Genomic DNA, 18,427 nt, shown 5'->3' with positions numbered 1-18,427 from the left:
TGATAAGCTCGAATTCAAAAACTCTAATCCCGCCACCGATCTTTTTCATTTTTAAATTTCAAAAGTGTCACTATTCAATACATGAATCTCACGTGTGACTAATCCAACTATATTAGGAAATGCAACTATAATATAGTTCAACTATTTACTTTATTTATAATATAGATAGCAATTATTTTCTGTGCATATTTGACCTAAAATACTACCCTACCTTTTGACTTAGAGCTGGCCTATATAAGATCATCTCTGATTTGGTATAGATATATACATACATATATAAAATAAAATATTTCCGTAGCGACGTTATTTATCTAAGATACCTTCTGATTGTTATAATAAAATATTATTATAAATATGTATATACTTATTTTTCGTCTTAAATTGTTTATTATATTTTTTTTTTTGGAGAGTCAGACAATGTAAAATTCAAGTAATATTTTAAGATGTGTTTCTTCGCGATATTTATATTAAATAATTACAACTTTGTGGTATTTTTCATGTAATTTTCAAATATTTATGTTCTAATTTTAAAATATTATATATTATATATATATAGATGTCCAACTATACTTGAGAGTGATATTTAGATCTTTATATAACTCCATAAACATAATAACTAGAATTCTGAAGTAATTTTGGGGGAATTTAAAACATTAAAGCATGATCAAGAAGTATAGTGACATAAAATATTAGAATTAAAAACACTCACAAAATAATTAACGTTATACTAGAACATAAACTTGGTCTCTCAAAAATAAGTTATAGTAGATAATAATTAACTCTAGTGCATGGGCTAATTAACAAGTATTAGCCATCATAATCATCATGCTTAATATAGTATTGTTTTTTTTTGTTTGAGCTCAACTCAATAAGTCAAATGTGACCTAAATTACCTAAGATGGATCAACCGGTGTTCGGTGTCCATCAGCTCCAGCAGCCCTAGGCTGCTGGAACTGACTCAGTTGACCTATAAAAAGGCTACTCGCATCGAAGTTGTTGCTCCCATGACCTTCAAATGCTCGAATCATGTGTTGATGTTGTTGTTGTTGCTGATCCCTAGGAAAGAACTGATGATGGTAAAGGTGGTGGGAATGATCCCTCCCACCACCTCCACCTCCACCACTTCCAGCCATAAAGTTAAACTGCTGATGATGGTGGTGGTGGGCCGTGGTAGCAGCTGCAGCTGCTGCAGCTGCTAAAAGTCCATGAGTCATAGTACTAGCAATACCTGTTTACAATGACAAAATTAAAAATTTATACTAAAATTTTCAAAAAAAAAAAACTAAAATAACATTTATTTTTTTACACTAGAATACTATATCAACAAAATCAACAATTACATTTACCATATATGATAAATAAAAAAACCTTACTTATACCGTATTTTTTCAATATAATTTTTCAATGAAAAGCGTCAAAACATAAACCCCATTATCACAACCTACCTCTATCCCTACCTATTGAAATACTATTAAAAATAATGTAGCTTCTCTCCCTTGAGTTATTTTAGGAAAAAAATATGATATATGATACATATAATAATAGCAAATAAAAAAGTCCCACCATTAACAAAAAGATGTATATTTTCACTCAATCAATTAAGCCATAAAAAAGAATCAAATCAACACATAAACATGATGGGTAGAGAGTATAAACATGACACTAGAGTCAGATTTCGAGAGTCAAACCTGAAATCTTCAGGTGGACGAACATGATAGATAGAGAGTATAGACACATAACATATGACATCATAGTGATTAGATTTCGAGAGTCAAACATGAAATCTGTTTGACTCTCGAAATCCGAACGATACGTACTACGTACGTAAATTGAAAGAAACAAAAGATAATATGAAAATCAATATACATACCTCCTAGGTTTTGATACTTTGAAAGTTCAGATTTAGCACAACTAAGATCCATTTGCAGTTGCCTAAGTTGATGTTGGAGCAGTGAAATAACACCAACACAACCATAAACAGGATCACGAAGACGCATATCAGCTTCATATGCTAACGAATTTACAGCATCTTCGCGTTGATGAGGCTGTAATTCGTTAAGCAATTTAGTCACATTACTCGCCCCAAACACCTTATGAACGTTCGCGAATTTCTGTGGTTGATCAGGAGGGAAGTATGGTGCAAATACACATTCTGGTTGGCATTTCCTTCTGAGGAATTTGCACGCTGCACATGGTGAATTCGACGATAATGATGATGAAGATGACATTGATAATAAATACCTACAACAAGAAAAATAGGGCTAAAGAGAGTTAATAAACAAAGTATAATCGAAGTTTTAAGTTTTATATACTTACAACTTCTTATACAACAATGGAGTTCAAAAGTTATGTATATATATAACTTCATAGTGTAATTCTTTAATGAATTTACTATCAGGTTATCTAAAGGATATTTATACGCGTAAAATAACCTTTTAACATGTAAGGATATAATATGATAGCATAAAAATCCTTTACGTTTGACGATTAATTACATGTAAATCTCTTGATAAGTCTGAATTGATACTATATATTAGTAAAAATAATAACTAAGATTCTATCACATATTAAAATTTACTAACAATATAGTAATTTAAATTCATATCAATAAATTAAAGGTAATTTAGATCCAAAAAAAGTTATTTTAAATTTTAAGAAAGTACAAAAAGAAACAGTAAAATAAGTACTACATACCTATTTTTGTTTTTTTAAATTTTTTTTGAATATTTGCTGTAATATGAAGACCAATAAAAATCTATACTATTACACCTGATTTATATTTATATTTTTTTGAAAGTTTATGAAGAAGAATGGTATAACAAACTAAAGTACATAATTTGTACAAGTTATAATAGTAAAAGCTAGAAAAATAAAATATAATAAAATTGTGTACATGTAATATGAATAACTTAAAGATTAATTAAAAGAAATAATTATATAATAAAAATTTTCTTGGGAAGTTTTAATTTTTTTGGGATTGGATCCCGTGAAAATTAAGTATGAAAGTAAGAGCTTTTTATATTTGTTTAATTAAAAGTAATACAATTTTCTCACTTTACAATGTCATAATTTTAGTCTCCCTTGCTTGGAAATTCATTCACATGTAGATAATTCAACCCACATAAAAAAAAAATTTAATTTTTTTTTAACACTAACAATATATATAACTAAAATTAGAGAAAATACTTATATTAAAAAATAGAAAAATGTCTTTATAAATAATATTTTAGTACACCATAAAATCATTTAACGAATGAGATCTATAGTCTTGAATCAAAAGATAGTTACTTGAATATTTTCGCCAGAAAATTATATCATGTATATATAAAATAATATTATGAATGCAAAATTAACTCTCGTAAAATAAGATTTATTATCTACTATTAAATAACATGATAATTTTCAAAAATATATATAGCTCAAAAACAACTTAAAACTCTTAAATTAGAGAAAAATTAAGACTTTGAAGTACATTTTCTTGAAATATAAGTAAAGAAACAAAAAAAAGTATAAAAATAAGAAAGCAAACTAAAAAAAAAAAGTTAAAAAGCAAAAAATAAATTTTAAAAAATAGCACCTAAGTCTAGTATATATATTTTGTTGAAAGTTTGCGTGCCTATATATTCTTAGGTCAAAACATTTTTTTTTCTTGGTTCTATTTTTCAGCACTAAAAGTCAAGTTTGGATCTTCTTTTTCAAACCAAAAATAATATAAACAAATAAAAAAATTTTAGTAACTTAGTTAGTTAGTCGATCAACTAAACGACCTAAAAGAAAAAATTATAAAAAAAAAAAATCTAAGTAACATAGAACAAATAAAAAGAAAAAAATTGTCCTATAGTATACTAAAATAGAGATGAAATGATTACCTTTTTTTTTCTGACTGATGATGATCTTCAAGAAAAATCTTCAACTATATATGAAAATAACTAAGAAGAATTTAGATGTTTTCAATAAGTTGAAATTTTGATAAAAATAAAACTAATAAAAGGGGTTTTGTTGAAATGAAAATATTTGTAGTAGTAGTAGTAGAAAATTAAGAAAAAAGAAGGGCAATCTTTAAGTTTTAAGACAAATATAATAGGTTATAAAAACATATAAAGATGGTGTACAATAATATATGAAATTTTTTATTTTTGGTTAGCAAAAAAGTGAGAAAAAATAGGGAAGTCCCCCAAGAGAAGAGGCTAAGGAAACGGAGAGAAAGCAAAATGATTTTCTTTTGGTTTTATGATGTTGTGATTATTATAGAAGAGAGAAAGTATGTTTTTTTTTTTTGGGAGGATCTTAGTACTTAATATGGTTTTGTATATAGGAGTTTTTGGTGTGTGAATTATGGTTTTTTTTTAGGGTATTTGTGAGTAAAGGGGGTGGGGGGTATTTATAAGGAAGAGAAGAAGGTATTTACTAGCTAGACTTGTCTTGTGTCATTAATGTGTGAATTATGTGTTTTTAGGGTTTTAGTGAGTATTGAGGTGGGGTGGAAGGGGAGGAGAAAGAGGAAAGGGTGTTATTTTTATGAAGAGGGGAGGTTTTCTTTTTTTCGATTTTTCACGTCTTATGTTTGAAGTTTATATTAAAATTCTGTTAAATATGAATCACGCACGTAGAATTTATTTTAAAGTGGTATTGGAGTGCGTGGTGGTGGTGAGGGTGGAGAAAGAAGGAGTGTTATTTTTATGAAGAGGAGAGGTTTTCTTGTTTCGATTTTTCACATATGATGTTTGGAGTTCGTATTAAAGTTTTGATTAAATCTGAATCATAGGAGTTATTCGTAAGTGGGATGGGGTGGGGTGGGGGAGGAGAAAGAGGAAGGAAGAGATGTTATTTATTTATGAAGAGAGGAGGATTTATTTTTTTAACTGTCTACTTGATGTTCAAAGTTCGTATTTAGGTTCATATTAAATTTGAATCGTACATTACTAGAATTTAACGCTTCGACAAGATTTATTAATCTAGGGTTTTAGTAAGTAGGGTGTGGGAAGGTGGTAGGGTGGGTGGGAGGGGGGAGGAGGAAGGGATATTATTAATTATATATATGAAGAGAAGAAGGTATTTTCTAGAGTTGTCTTGTGTCATTGATGTGACATATCCTTTTATTTTGTCCTTGTATTCCATTTGTTGCACCCTTACACACATTTAAGTCTCCTCTATACACTCTCTTTCACTCACACACACACACACACAATTTTCTTAATATGGAACTTTGTTTGAATGTTAATGGTGGACTACAAAGAATAATCCAAAGTTTGTTTGTTTTATTTTTAGCAAAAGAAAAGATTATTTTTTTTGAATTTCTATATGATACTCCATACCTATTTTATGATCTCAATAAATTTAGTTTGTATTTCGTAAGGCTTATTAAAAGAGAAAATGATTTTTACCAAAAAAAATTTAATCATAAGGTTAGAATATGAGATGTTTTATTAATACTCGTTTCATCGAGGTTATCGATATTTCAATTTTTAAACAAATATTTTTTTGATCGAAAGAATAATGTATCTTAATATGTTATACATAGTTATCCTTTAATTTTAGAGGATGCTCAACTTTATATATATATATTTATATATATCATGACCACGAATAATAAGTTCTTCATATAATCTTAAGTTTAATTTCTCGCATAATACGATGAACTTTTCTTTAATTTCTTTTGTCAAACTTGTAAATTATTATTCTATAATTAATTATTGATCTTCATTGACGGTCATAAATAATGAAAAATAACTTTAATTCTGTTGTATCAGCTATACATATCTAAAAAAAATTAATTAATATATTTTAAATTGATTAAAATTAATTTACTTTAAATGACGTTTGACTAAGAAACTAACATTTCAAATTTTATGAATACGTGCAAGGAGTAACACTGATTAATATATAGTTTTATAGATTATTAATATCAGAATCAATGTAACTAGACCTCTTAATTTTTTAAAATTGATAGTCGTAAAATGTCTTTTAAAAAAATTATTATATAGTTTTTTAATTAAAAAAAAAGTTTGACTTTGCAGTCGACAAAAAGAATTATTCTCACTTTTTAATACCTCGAAATTTGAATACATTACACGTACTTACCTCCTTGCTTGCAAAATAAATATGCCAAAAGAATAAGTAAATAATGCGCGATTTAAATTTAATTACGATTTTAATGTAGATTCTAAATTATCGAGTGAAAGAAAAAGTCAATTAGAAAAATAGGAGAGGAACTCCAACACCTATAATTAAAAATAATTATAGATCGTGGTGTAATGATGTGACTGTTTCACCTTAATCAGAAAACTCAAATCGAGCCTTGGTACAAAAAAAAATCTTATTAGGATCATCATCCTCAAATGGATCCTAAATTGCGCAATCCGAATAATAACATGTTTTCGAAAATATTTTCCAATTTATGAAATAAAGATATAATTTTTTTTTCTATTTTATCCTAAAAATTAATTATTTTTAAAAGTAAACAAAGTTAGGGTAAATAGTAAAAAATAATTCTTATTTATTTTTCTATTTCGATTTGTTTGGCTTACTTCATTTTTTAGTTGATTTAAAAAGTTATTACGGTGGTTAAATTTTGTATTTATTTCTTTTACCATTGGGGAAAATATTCGAATGGGCTGCTAAAGCCCAAATATCAATTGGGCTGAAGAAACAATTAGTCAGTGATAAAAGGTTAGTCCAATTTCATCTTTTAATCCTACTCTTGTAATATTTGTGAAGATTCTACTTAACACAATGAAAATTTGAATTAATCGAATCATGATTGTTGAATAATTATAAAAGTTATTCGAAATCTAAAATCATAAGTTCAACGTGATTGAGAAATAATAGAAGAATTAACTTAAATAATACTAAAAATAGAATGTATGTGTATAAAATGTATATTATATGTATGATTATATATAATGAGTGTATAATATATGTATATCAATTAAAATAAGAAACAAGTAAATTTATCCTACTATTCTTTAAGAGGTTAAAAAGTTTATTATTCAACAGTATAACATGACTTATATACTCGTGTCAAACTACTTAATATCTATTACTAATGTCGGGTTTTTTTTCGAGACTGTAAAATTAGAATTTCAATCAAATCACACATCGCAGTATACTAATCCTTCTAATTCTTTAAGAGGTTGAAAAATTTGTTATTCAACAATATAACATGACTTATATACTCGTGTCAATCAAGGTGTATGTGAATCTATTCAAATTCTCAATGAAATTGATTGGAAAAATATGAACTTCTTTACATAGAATTACAATTTTGATATGATAGTGAGTTGTCCGAAATTCGAACCCAAAAATAGTCAATTAAACAAAAAAGTTATAAAATTAACATAACTAATGTTTGACACATTTGTATTTTTAAAAATATTATGATAAAAAAAAATTATTTAACTCTCCAAACATTAATATCAACGGATAAAATGATAGAGAAGGGTCTATTTGATGTGCATAAATCATGCCTGTTCGAAACGCGAATCATAGTATTTATTTTTATAGGAATGGGAATAAAAAACAAGAGATACTTTTTATCAAAATATGGACAAACGAAAATTTAACTCCGAAAGAAGCACTTCATAACGCATCCAAATTTAATTGATTTATTTATTCCCTTTTTATATATGGAGGAAGACAACTTATATTTACAGGACAATAACATACGATTTCTTTATCCCCTTTTACCTTTCATTATAAATTGGCTAAACTCATAAAAAAGGGGGGAAAAAATAGCATTGAAATCTCAATTGGAACTTCACTTAATAAAGGGCTACCTAGTTAGTCCCTTTAGTTATATTAAATTATCACATAATTTTATAAGAGGATTTATCTTGACTATTTCAAGCAAATTTTGATTTCAATTCTTTTGTTTTTTTTTAATATCACAAACTCAAATATTCTTTAAAGGACTGTTTAAGATACTTTCGATTTATTTTATTTGTCATATATTTTTCATGCTTTCTTTTTAAATAATTAAATTAAATTTTATTAATTTTTCTTTATTGTTTTTTATTTAATTTAATATTTTTCCTTTTTTACTATTCCTTCAGTACCAATGTAAATAATATCGTTTTACTTTTTTGTACGCATATTAAAAAAATAATGATTACAATCTTTAACTAATAAGTATTTTTTTTTGTCTACATGAAGTGAATTATTAGGATATGATACATTCATTATGAAAAAAATATCGATGACATAAATCAAAGGCTACTTTCCATTATTGCCCTTTTGATTATTCTCAAACTATTGTTCGAGAAAATGTAAAGTAATTAAGAAATTTTATTAAAATGAAGGGTAAATATTTTTAAATAAAAAGTCTTAAAAAGAACTCTAACAATTTACTTATTTTGACTAAAGGGAGTAATAGTTTTTTAATAGAGATAATGTATAAATATCTCCTTAATCTATGTTCGAAATTTTAGAGACACACTTATATTTTACTAAAGTCATATTACCCCCTGAACTTATTTTATTAATAATTTGCTACCCCTTTTCAGCTTACGTGACACTATTTTGTGGGCGCAACGCTGATCGACTTTTTTTTCCAAGTTAGTGTCACGTAGGCCCAAAAGGGATAGAAAATTACTTATAAAATAAGTTCAGCGGGGTAATAGGACCTTATTATAGTATAAGTGTGTCTCTAAAATTTCGGACATAGATTGAGGGGGTACGTGTGCATTTTCCCTTTTTAATATAAAGATATAATTAAAGACAATTACTAAGAGCCTGTTTGGCTCAGCTTAAAAGCTGGTCAAACTAACTTAAAAGCTGGTTTTTGACTTATTTAGCTGTTTGACAATATCAAAACAGCTTATTTTAAGTTTAAAAAAAAACTTATTTTAAGCCAAAAGTTAAAAGTTGGGGTAGGGGTGTTTTTTTTTCCCAGCTTATAAGCCGTTTTAAGTTGACCACATTTTTACCTTTTTGCCCTTAATATTTTTATACAATCTTCAAATTACCCACATAACCCTAACATCTCTTTCTTCTATTTTTCCCTTTTCACGTGTGGATGATAGACAATTACTATTACTAATGAATGAAAATAAAATAAATCTTAAATCTTTCAAGTGATCTATTCAAATTATATATTATTAAAATATAAAATAAGTTGCACATATAACTTAAATAAAAATTTATATTCCTCTTCTAAATAATTTGTGATAATAAATAAATATGTGAATGATAGACAATTATTATTACCTATGGATGAAACTAAAATAAAATTTTAAATCGTTCTTTAATCTATTCAAATTATATATCTTTAAAATCTATAATAAGTTTATATTCCTCTTATAAATAATTTGTGATGAGAAAGAAATATGTGAATGATAGCAATATATAATTATTTATGGTTGTAAAATATAAATTAATTAACTTTTATTATGTTAACAACTTTTAAGGGTATTTCAGACATTTTGATTTAAAAAGCTGTTTATCAGCACTTATTTGCCAAACACATCAACAACTTTTTTTTTAACCTCAGCACTTTTATCCAAACACATAACTGCTTATTTTAAAAATAGGTTTCAGTACTTTCAAAAGTACTTTTTTAAAGCTGCTTTTAATAAGCCATCCAAACGGGCCCTAATTCTTGTCTTTAATTTTTTGGGGGCTAAAATAATTTAAAATGCAAAGAGTAGGTAATTGTATTTTATATTTTATTTTTTAAAATTAAATTATTTTAGAATGTATTTTTAACAAAGTCTAATTAGTAAATATAATCAAAATTATTTTAGTCCTAGTATGCTGCACAAAAGGATGAGAATGTCATTAATGTAAATGAATCTAATTGGTTTGCAAATCCTCTCTTATTTAATGGTTATTGGAATTAGTTTTGATTTTTCAAATTTCTAAGAAAAATTCAAACTTCCCTAGTAAAAGCCTTATTTTTAGTGTATACTATTCTCTACGTTCCAAAATAAGTAAATATCTCTTAAATTAGATATTATTATTTTTATTTTTATTTAGTTATTATTATTTTAGATTTTACGTTTCCTAAAAAGTTAGACAGATTTGTTATTGTACTCTTAATTAGTGACTCTTGAAATCAAAACTTTCAAATAAATGAATATGGATTAACTTATTTTTGATTAATAATTTAGCCAATGAATATGAATTAATTATTTTATTTTTCTATGTTAGGTCGAATAATGCATAATTTCAAGAGGATAAAATAGAAAAAATATTATCATATTAAGTTTATAAAATTAAACAATAATAACGATATATAAATAGAAACGAATGCGATTACTAAGAAAATTATGTAAATATATATGTATAATTGGAAAAAATGCAAAAAAAAAAAACTATAATTATGAACGTTAACATTTATTTTGAATTATTTTGGGATGGAGAAAATAATATTTTACTATATATAAATATATTGATCAAAATTAGATGCTAGTAGCTGGATTTACTTGGTTTCACTATCATTTCAAGCTTTCAAACTCCAGTTCCTAAAACTAATTACAACTCTATTTTTCTATATATTATAATTAATATACAACATAGTCAATATCATATACATTTCTTAATCAAATGTAAAAAAAAGAAAATCATTTTTTCCTTCTAAAATAGTTGTATATTTATATACTAATTATAATAATACAAAAATATAAGAATATAAATAATTTTAAAGAATATCATTATACTCTCTTAATTTCTCTCTCACACGCACATGTATCACGAGAAGATAGAGATAAGATATGCATACATTTCATTAGGGTTGTTCAAAATCGAACCAAAACTGATAACTCGAACCGAAAAAATAGGTTATTGGTTTAGCGATTTTAATAATTGTTTTAATTTTTCTTGTTATCGAATTATCGAATCTTAATGGTTCGAGGGTTTTTTTCTTAACGAGTTAATCAATAACCCAATAGTAAATTTAAATAATTATATTTATATCATCCTGAATATAACGTCATTGACTTAAACTTTGATTTCCAATTTTTTTCTTGTTGTCGCAAACACATAATTATTTATGAACGTAAAAATGTTTGTTTTTGAGCAAAATGTAACCTTTTGAAGTCATATGCATGGTTTATTTAGTTTATCTCCTTGTTTCTAAGTAATTTTCAATGATTTTTTTATGTCAAATCTTAACTGCTAAACCAATAACCGAATCTATAACAATCAATAAGTCAATATTTTAATGATCTTATTAACGGTTTAACATTTCTAGAAATCGATAACCAATAAGTCAAATCTATAAACTTTAAAATCGAACCGACCGATACTCAACCCTACGTATTTTCTAATATCGAATCTTCATCAATAAGATAACAGTTTGTCACGTAATGAGCTATTCCAATTTCGTTTAGACATAGAATATCACTCTAATGACTCTTTCCACTCCTTTTTAAAAAAATTTTAGTCAACTTTCTCTTATTTACAAATAAAAATAAAAAAAATTTAATACCTTGGTTATTTTTTGTCCCTCTATATATATATAATAATTTTAACAAACTTTTATTATATTATATAAATATAATTTAAACTTTTATAGCAAGAAAAAACTGTTTCATCTAAACCATGTGAGAAACTCTATAAGCCATTTTTTGTCATTAAACCACAGGTACAATTTTCACTTTAGCTGTCAATTTTTTTCCATTGAATCTCAATTTTTTTTTCAATAATCTTCGTTTTTAGGAATAATGTACTCGAATCACTGGGGAGGTGCGTTAGAAATCGCGACGACGACGACCGGCGGTGAATCGACGACGGACGATGATAATCGGAGCCGGAATTTTGATTTGGATAGAGCGTCGGTAAATCAGCTGCAGCGATACGATATATACGATCGGAGTACTCAGAGTAGTCGGAATTTGGATGAAACGCAACAGAGTTGGTTGTTAGGTCCGCCGGTGAAGAAGAAGAAGAAATACGTCGATTTAGGATGTGTTATTTGTAGCAGAAAAGCGTTGAAGTATACGCTTATCGGAATTATCGTTGCGTTTGCCGTGATTGCTCTTCCGACGATCGTCGTGAAAGTTTGGCCGAAGCATAAATCTCAACCTCCGTTGCCTGATAATTACACTTTTGCCCTTCATAAGGCTCTCATGTTCTTCGACGCCCAGAAATGTACGTTTTTCTCCTTTCTCTTCCGTCTTAAATTTTTACTACTATTTTTTTTTTTGGACAAATGAGAATAATTTCATAGAGAAAAAAAAGTAAATCAAAATTTGGTTTAGAAAAGATCGATTCAACCTCAAAAACTAGCTCGTCAATAACAAAATTAGAAAGAAGATCTCACGTATAAATAAACATGTGAGATAAAACGCCCCTCGACAAGATTCGAACCGAATAAAAAATATGAATTGAGATGAATCTGACTCTCAAGGTGATATTTTATAAATTGAGACGAGTCTTACACTCAAGATGACAAATATATTTTTCTTAATGAATTTGAGATGAGTCGACTCTTAAAGTGCGAACAAATATGTTGGTAATCTGTTAATTAAAAAATTGTTTGAATGCTGAACTTGCAGTAAGAAATTCATTAAAAATATATAAAGTTTAGAAAATTTAAAAATTAAAATTTCAGAACTTATAAACTTTAAATTTTATTTTTCGCTCTGTGTCTTTTAAGTAACATATTTGAATATCAAATTAATAAATCGTGATATAAAATGTAAGAAAAAACCTAAAATTTAAGACGATGAAATAATTATTTTTGTATTTGTCCTAATGATAGTGGATAAATATAAGGGGTAATTTTAAACTAATGTTAAAAAGTCAAATATTTATATTCAAAGTACATTAATATATAAAATTCATAAAATTTATATTGGAGCTTCATTAAAATTAATAGCGAACATAAAACTCTGTATCATTATATCTTTTAATCTGCAATATAAACCTAAGTGAATAATAAAGGAGAAGAATTATGTGTTTCGTTTTGATTCAAATTTTAATGAATAATATTTATGATAATAAAAATCAATCGAGATGAATAAACTTAACGTGAAAAGTAGTATGATTAAAAGAAAATGAAAAGACAGACTTTTAATATTCTACTTGTCATTTTCCTTAGATGATGTGTAAAAGGTATAGATAGATTAAATTTTAGCTAAAAAAGGGAAAGAAATAAAGTTTATTTGATTAGGAAAGTAATAAATAATAATTATAATAGGCTAGAATTACTCCTTATAAACATGGTGTTTGTTATTTGAAATTCCACAAAATTATAGTAACGTTCATGACTTTTGGTACATGTATGGACATAGACTTGGTAAAACATATTATACTAAAAAACTATATATTTTTCTATTTTCACATATTCATAAATTAATTTATGATGCTTGTTAACGTGATTGATTAGTCATTGGTGAAATAGACACGTTACAAGTTTTCTAATATGTCAAAATGTATCCATAATATTTATCCAAAAAAAAATCATATTTTCTACGTATTTTTTTTATAATCGTAATTTATTTTCTGTTACTTTAAAATTTGTTATAAATAACGATTTTTAATTTGTTTTCACATAAACAACTTTAAATATGAAGATTAGTCTTTTCCGTGAGAAGTTTAGAAAAAAATGATTGAACTTTAATGAAGTTTAACTAAAAATAGTTAAAGTGAAAGCAAAAATGACTTAATCTAGCGTCAAATGTCAAAGAAAAAATTGTTAACTCGAAAAGGCGAATATATATATATATATGTGTATAGAGAAATTTCTAAGAAGGAATTTAGAACATATGAACAGGAAAAAGTAGACATTGAATATGAAGTTAGAACGTCATTAGCACTTTGACCTAGAAACTAATAATAAAATAGGTCTAGGAAAAAATCTTAATACTAGTTTGGTAGGGACATTTTTATTCCTTCTCTAGCAAAAAAAAAAGTAAAAAATAAAAAAATTATAATTTAATTGATAATAATAATTTTTTTTTATTAATAAACCAAAGTCTTCTTTCCCTTGCATGACTTAGCCTTATTAATATGTTGTCACTGATGATCCTCAAAGTCCAATTATAAATGTCACTTTTTTCCTATAAAAGGAAGCATAAAATTAACAATACATAAGATAAATTATGTCAATTCTATGGAATAATGTAGTAAAAGTTTAATTCATTCGAATATAATTTTAATAATTTAATTGATTGTTTATCTAAATTCGATGTAATATGAAAAGAATATTTGAAAATATCCATCGGAGGTTACCCAATGAATTATCCAAACTGATTTACGGAACATTATTTAATTTATTAGTTCGTGGGGAGCCATCACTTTGATTCTTTAATTGGAAATAATTTTATTGTCTTATATGTATGTATATGTAAATAGACAACAGAGAGAGGGGTCTTTTAGGAATCCAGCTTTCTGCATGGAAAAAAATAATCTCATTTATCAAATCAAATTTTCAGAAGTTGGCTAACATGTCTTCAAAGTGACATATTTTTGCAATATCAATAAAAAAAATTAATAAGGTATTCGTGAATTACGATTAGTCACGACCTAAAAATCACAAGTCGTAATCACACTTATATTTTACGAAAAGAATCAAAATAGTCCTAATTTTTAAAACGACCCGCATCGGATCGTTACAACAAACTAATAACTGTCAATGCAAAAGCAACCTATATTTTATACATGACATATCTCCTTTAAGAATTTCAATATCAATAAATTTTAGCAAGTGATGGAGTTTAGTTAACATTTTACTAGGTTACTAATCAATGCTTATAAAGTGATTGACGTGTAATTATTTTTATACGTAACATGATGTGTATAAATATTACTAGAGGTGGATCTAGTGCAACTAGTAATGAATTCACGTGAACTCAGTAACTTTTGTTATATTGTATATTAACTTGGGGTCGTTAACTTAAAATCCTGGATTAGTCCTCTAAATATTAGACCATCAATGCATGTTTTCACATAGCCGAGGGTCAATAGGAAACAAACAGGGTACCATAAGGTCTATGTATACTTTATCTTCTCCTGAGCCCAATTGATGGAATTATACTGAGTGTGTTATTGATGTTGTAAATCATGTTTTCATGAATTTAAGTTATTTACACAGCTGGGAAATTGCCAAAGAGCAATAGGATCCCATGGAGAGGAGATTCAGGTTTACAAGATGGATCAAAACTTACAGATGTTAAAGGGGGATTGGTTGGAGGATATTATGATGCTGGAGACAACATAAAATTCCATTATCCAATGTCATTTGCAATGACTATGTTGAGTTGGAGTGTGATTGAATATGAACACAAGTACAGAGCCCTTGGTGAATATGAACACATCACAGATATCATCAAATGGGGCACTGATTACTTGCTTCTTACTTTCAACTCCTCTGCAACTAAAATTGACAAAATTTACTCACAGGTAATATTCTCCTTTTACATCAAGTTAAAAAAAACACAATCATTGCGTAGTTTCTTATTCTTCAATATTATGTACTCTTATCTGTTGTATTTGTTCTTCTTTTGCCGAAGTGCTTATGGTAACAGTTCATATTTGGTTGCTTGAAGCTTATGTAGAAGCACCTAAGGCAGGATCCGTCATCTTGCCAGGATTTGCTTTAAGATAGCGTGATTAATATAATATATATTTCCTCAATCATTTTAAGGCAGATCAATCTTAAAAAGATCGTTGCTAACTCCTTGGTAGCTCATATGAATCTGGTGACTATTGGTAGGTTTAGTCAGGCAGGTCGGATACTTTTCATTTAAGCCAAGGGTCTTTTAGAAATGACCTACACTACCTCACAAAGGTAGGTAGCTATAAAGTGTGCGTATATCTTTATCTTTCCTAGACCTCACTTATGAAATTACACTGTGTGATTGTAGCAGTATTATAATCTTTTGACTTATTAGGTTCTAAATTTATTAAAGATTGATAATTAGTGGGTGGAAGTATGTTCTTGCTACCACATACCAAAAATTGTGTCTTGATTTTAATATTTAGTTAATGTATTCATAAAGTGAAGATCACGTTATATTCAGTGGAATGACAGGTAGGATTCTCAAATGCGGAGGCGTATGCAATATTGAGCTATTACGTTCATCTGAACTCAATACTTTTTGACGTGAATTATAAAATTTTAGTATTAAAAATCAACATAAATTGCAACAAATAGTAAGTTTGAATCTTTAAGAATATGTTAAGTTGAACACTAAGAACCAATAAAGTGTAATTCATAGAGTTCAAATCCTAGATCCGCGTTTGAACTCAACTGAAGTGAAGCTTTAATCCTAATGTTAGACTGTTCATACTAAATTATATATGGTTCCAATTTTCATTGATCTCAGGTAGGTGGTGCTTTGAACAATTCAAGAAAACCAGATGATCACTACTGTTGGCAAAGGCCAGAAGACATGAACTATGAACGCCCTGTTCAAACAGCTACTTCAGCACCTGATCTCGCCGCTGAAATGGCAGCAGCATTAGCTGCTGCATCCATAGTATTCCGGGATAACAAACAATATTCAAGAAAGCTAGTTAAAGGAGCAGAGACTCTCTTTGACTTTGCCCGGGACTTAGGCAAACGGACTTCATATTGTCGTGGAAATCCGTACATTGAACCTTTCTACAACTCCACAAACTACTTCGACGAGCATATGTGGGGATCAGCTTGGCTATATTATGCTACTGGTAATAAAACTTACATATCGTTGGCTACTAATCCTTCATTGTCTAAGAATACCAATGCCCGCTTCATGATCCCGGATTTGAGTGTGTTGAGTTGGGATAACAAGGTGCCTGCAGCTATGTTGCTGTTAACTAGGATGAGGATATTCTTGAATCCAGGTTATCCTTATGAGGAAATGTTGAGTAGCTATCATAATATCACTGGTCTTACCATGTGTTCCTATCTACAGAGGTTCCAGGTCTTCAATTTCACTAAAGGTATGCCTTGTCCTCTTGCAAGAACTTGCATTTGATTAAACATCTTTTAGATCACAAGATTGGAAAGACAGGTCTTTTGCACCAACAAAAGAGATTAGTTGATAGAGACGTTAGATCTGGTGGAATCTTCTATACTCCAAAACCTTTTCTGAAAAAGGAACAGACTCACTCACCCTACTTCTAAACATAGATTGAAAAAGGTTCGGGATCTCAGTTGAGGTGTTATATATTAGGTGGAAGTCAACTATAATTGGATCTTAACCGGGGCGGAGCTAGGGTATCAAAAAGGTTCATACAAACCCCTTTTGTCGAAAATTACATTATATATACAGATATACAGGGTCGATACTATTTTTTAAAATCTATATATGGTAGATATGGACTCCCCATGGCTTCTACGCATGTTTACTTATTTATAGTTTGAATCTCTTAAGTGAAAATTCTAGTTACTGCCACTAAATTCGTAGTGCCTGCCGAAGCAACTTCTCCAGATCAATAATTTTCAAATTTTGAATTCGCCTGTTTTCACATATTTAGGTGGACTTATCCAGTTGAATCATGGGCATGGTCAGCCATTGCAGTATGTAGCAAATGCAGCTTTTTTGGCATCACTATTTGTTGATTACTTGAATGCAACTGGTGTTCCTGGATGGTACTGTGGCCCTTTCTTTATCACCTTGGAAGATCTTCGCAGTTTTGCAACTTTCCAGGTCTGCACATCAATCCCTTTCATGCATGGTCGATTGTGTATTTGATACGACAAAAGTCATTTCAAAAAACAAACATTTTCTACGTTCTACGACCACAAGATTAGATGACATTTTCGTACATTCTACCTATCTTTAGTTTAAGATCACAAGATTCAAAAAGTGTGTCAAGTCAATACTTGGCAAACAGATTGAATCGGACGGAGTAATGTTCATGTCCTAATATTTTGTCATTTCTCATTGAAAAACAGATGAACTATATATTAGGTGAAAATCCCTTGAAGATGAGCTACATAGTGGGATATGGAGACAAATTCCCAAAACATGTTCATCATAGAGGTGCATCAATACCTACTGGTAAAACAAAGTACTCATGCACTGGAGGATGGAGATGGAGAGACACTAAAAAACCCAATGTTCATAACATGACAGGAGCCATGGTAGGAGGACCTGATAAATTTGACAAGTTCAAAGATTTACGCACGAATTTCAGCTATACAGAACCAACACTAGCAGGAAATGCAGGACTTGTTGCTGCACTGGTTTCTTTAACTGGTACTGGTGGCTATGGTATTGACAAGAATACAATATTCTCAGCTGTTCCACCTTTATATCCAATGAGTCCACCACCACCTCCGCCATGGAAACCATAATTCGTGAAAACTTGAGCTTAAATTTTGCTTGTTGAAATGGATATCAATGTACAAAATTTCGAGATAACAGAGTTGTTTTAACTCTATTTATATCTTGTGACATATTGGCATAATAAAATTATTGCACTTATCGATGTTCCCAAACAGGATGAATTTAGACGGTATTTTGTACTTCCTATCATACACTGTCATTACCCTAAA

At 28.3% G+C, this 18,427-nt stretch overlaps 2 protein-coding genes across 2 annotated transcripts; one reads left to right on the top strand and one right to left on the bottom strand.

Annotated features, from left to right (window-relative positions):
• Positions 1 to 661: 661 nt before the first annotated feature.
• Positions 662 to 4,435, bottom strand: LOC101258218 (protein ASYMMETRIC LEAVES 2). The gene is made up of 3 exons (XM_004250460.5): positions 3,870 to 4,435; positions 1,871 to 2,241; positions 662 to 1,228 (listed from the first exon to the last, which is right to left on the bottom strand). Exons 2-3 carry the CDS (start codon positions 2,226 to 2,228, stop codon positions 894 to 896), a joined length of 693 nt encoding a protein of 230 aa, XP_004250508.2. The 5' UTR covers positions 2,229 to 2,241; positions 3,870 to 4,435; the 3' UTR covers positions 662 to 893.
• A 7,011-nt stretch (positions 4,436 to 11,446) lies between these two features.
• On the top strand, positions 11,447 to 18,370 carry LOC101254155 (endoglucanase 12). The gene is made up of 6 exons (XM_004250041.5): positions 11,447 to 11,581; positions 11,656 to 12,087; positions 15,035 to 15,342; positions 16,269 to 16,866; positions 17,404 to 17,576; positions 17,825 to 18,370. The coding sequence occupies exons 2-6, from the start codon at positions 11,661 to 11,663 to the stop codon at positions 18,224 to 18,226; spliced, it is 1,908 nt and encodes a 635-aa protein (XP_004250089.1). The 5' UTR covers positions 11,447 to 11,581; positions 11,656 to 11,660; the 3' UTR covers positions 18,227 to 18,370.
• Positions 18,371 to 18,427: the final 57 nt, after the last annotated feature.

The sequence above is a fragment of the Solanum lycopersicum genome, chromosome 11, assembly GCF_036512215.1.
Source record: "Solanum lycopersicum chromosome 11, SLM_r2.1".
Taxonomy (NCBI): Eukaryota; Viridiplantae; Streptophyta; class Magnoliopsida; order Solanales; family Solanaceae; genus Solanum; species Solanum lycopersicum.
The sequence above is the reverse complement of the archived record's forward strand: the minus strand, read 5'-3'. Positions and strand labels throughout refer to the sequence as shown.